At 36.2% G+C, this 1419-nt stretch overlaps 1 protein-coding gene across 1 annotated transcript in view; it reads left to right on the top strand.

The window, feature by feature from the left end:
* The window catches only part of EIF2S3 (eukaryotic translation initiation factor 2 subunit gamma), a 36188-nt gene that overhangs the window by 1798 nt on the left and 32971 nt on the right, over positions 1-1419 (top strand). Inside the window, exons 3-4 of the mRNA XM_007957375.1 lie at positions 1003-1130; positions 1226-1347. Of these exons, the coding sequence (XP_007955566.1) occupies positions 1003-1130; positions 1226-1347 (250 nt within the window). The remainder of the gene's footprint in view (positions 1-1002; positions 1131-1225; positions 1348-1419) is intronic.

A 1419-nucleotide genomic window follows, 5' to 3' on the forward strand; every position in this document is an offset into this window, starting at 1 on the left:
TTTTTTTTTTTTTGCTAGTTTAGCTAAACTGTTGTTTGGTTTTAAGAAGACTTCAGGAGATAGTTTGGTTTAAGGTTTATCTCTAGACAGTAGTTTCAGGACTTCACCCACCCTCCATGGCTCCAGAAAGTCTGGCATCCATGAAAATTTGAAATTCTCTTCTGTATTTTCCCCCCTTTAGATCAGGATTCTTCTATAGCATCTTGACCAAAATGTTCAATGATGGTAGATGGGCACCATCCAGTTCTGGTCTTATGGCAAAGGAGGCAATTAACCACACATTCCATATCCTCCTATTCCTGACTCTCCTTCCCCTGTTGCTTCTGGTGAACAGAAACCAATTGTGCCTTGGATAGCAGCCTGCAAGCTTTTAAGACACCAGGTGCTATGCAGTGAACTAGGGGTGAGAACAGAAGCACTAAACACATTATTACGCCAATTAACTGGGTTGTCCCCTGAAACCATGGCTCTAAACCTCCAAACCAAAGTAGTCTCAGCAGCTTTTTTTGTTGTTACTGTAAGTATGTCACACAACTTTGCCAGCTGAACTCTTATAGGTATATAATTTATTGACAGCAGTTACAGTAATTGTGCAACTCTACCCCTAATGAATATGATTTTTCCATCACTCTTAATACCCATATTCCCCCTTGTATGTGTGTACCATATTTTCTTTATTCATTCATCTGCTATTGTGAACAGTGCTGCAATGAACATTGATGTAGAAGTCTCTGAGTCTCTGCTTTTAAGTTTTTTTGGTTTATACCACTGTGTATGAGTTTTAAACAAGGCTGTCAGTTACATAGAAAGTTTTCTTTAGTCCTTTGTCAGAACATGTTTTTATAGGAAAGGATATATTGGAGGGAAAATTGAACTCCCAATTGTTTTTTTGTTGATATTTACGACATGAGTTAAGGCTTTGATTTGCTACGCTAACACTCTTGAAGAGATATTTGGTGTAATTGGAAGCATATGAATTACTTTTTTATATTTTATCTATAGGTACAATTGGTCATGTAGCTCATGGGAAATCTACAGTTGTAAAAGCTATATCTGGAGTCCATACTGTCAGGTTCAAAAATGAACTAGAAAGAAATATTACAATCAAGCTTGGATATGCTAATGCTAAGGTGAGTTGTATATTACGGAACTAGAAACCATTTAACTGTAATTGTTAAATATATAAATAATAAATCCAAACTTTTTTTTTTCATTGAAACTTTAGATTTATAAACTTGATGATCCAAGTTGTCCTCGGCCAGAGTGTTATAGATCCTGTGGAAGTAGTACACCCGATGAATTTCCTACAGACATTCCTGGGACCAAAGGGAACTTCAAATTAGTCAGGTGATCTCTTCATGCTAAACCCACTTTACATTTTATGTATGTCTTGTGCTTTTTGAAATTTTTAACTAAGCC

Source organism: Orycteropus afer, unplaced genomic scaffold (assembly GCF_000298275.1).
Source record: "Orycteropus afer afer isolate SDZICR_OR568_19922 unplaced genomic scaffold, OryAfe1.0 scaffold00739, whole genome shotgun sequence".
Classification (NCBI taxonomy): Eukaryota; Metazoa; Chordata; class Mammalia; order Tubulidentata; family Orycteropodidae; genus Orycteropus; species Orycteropus afer.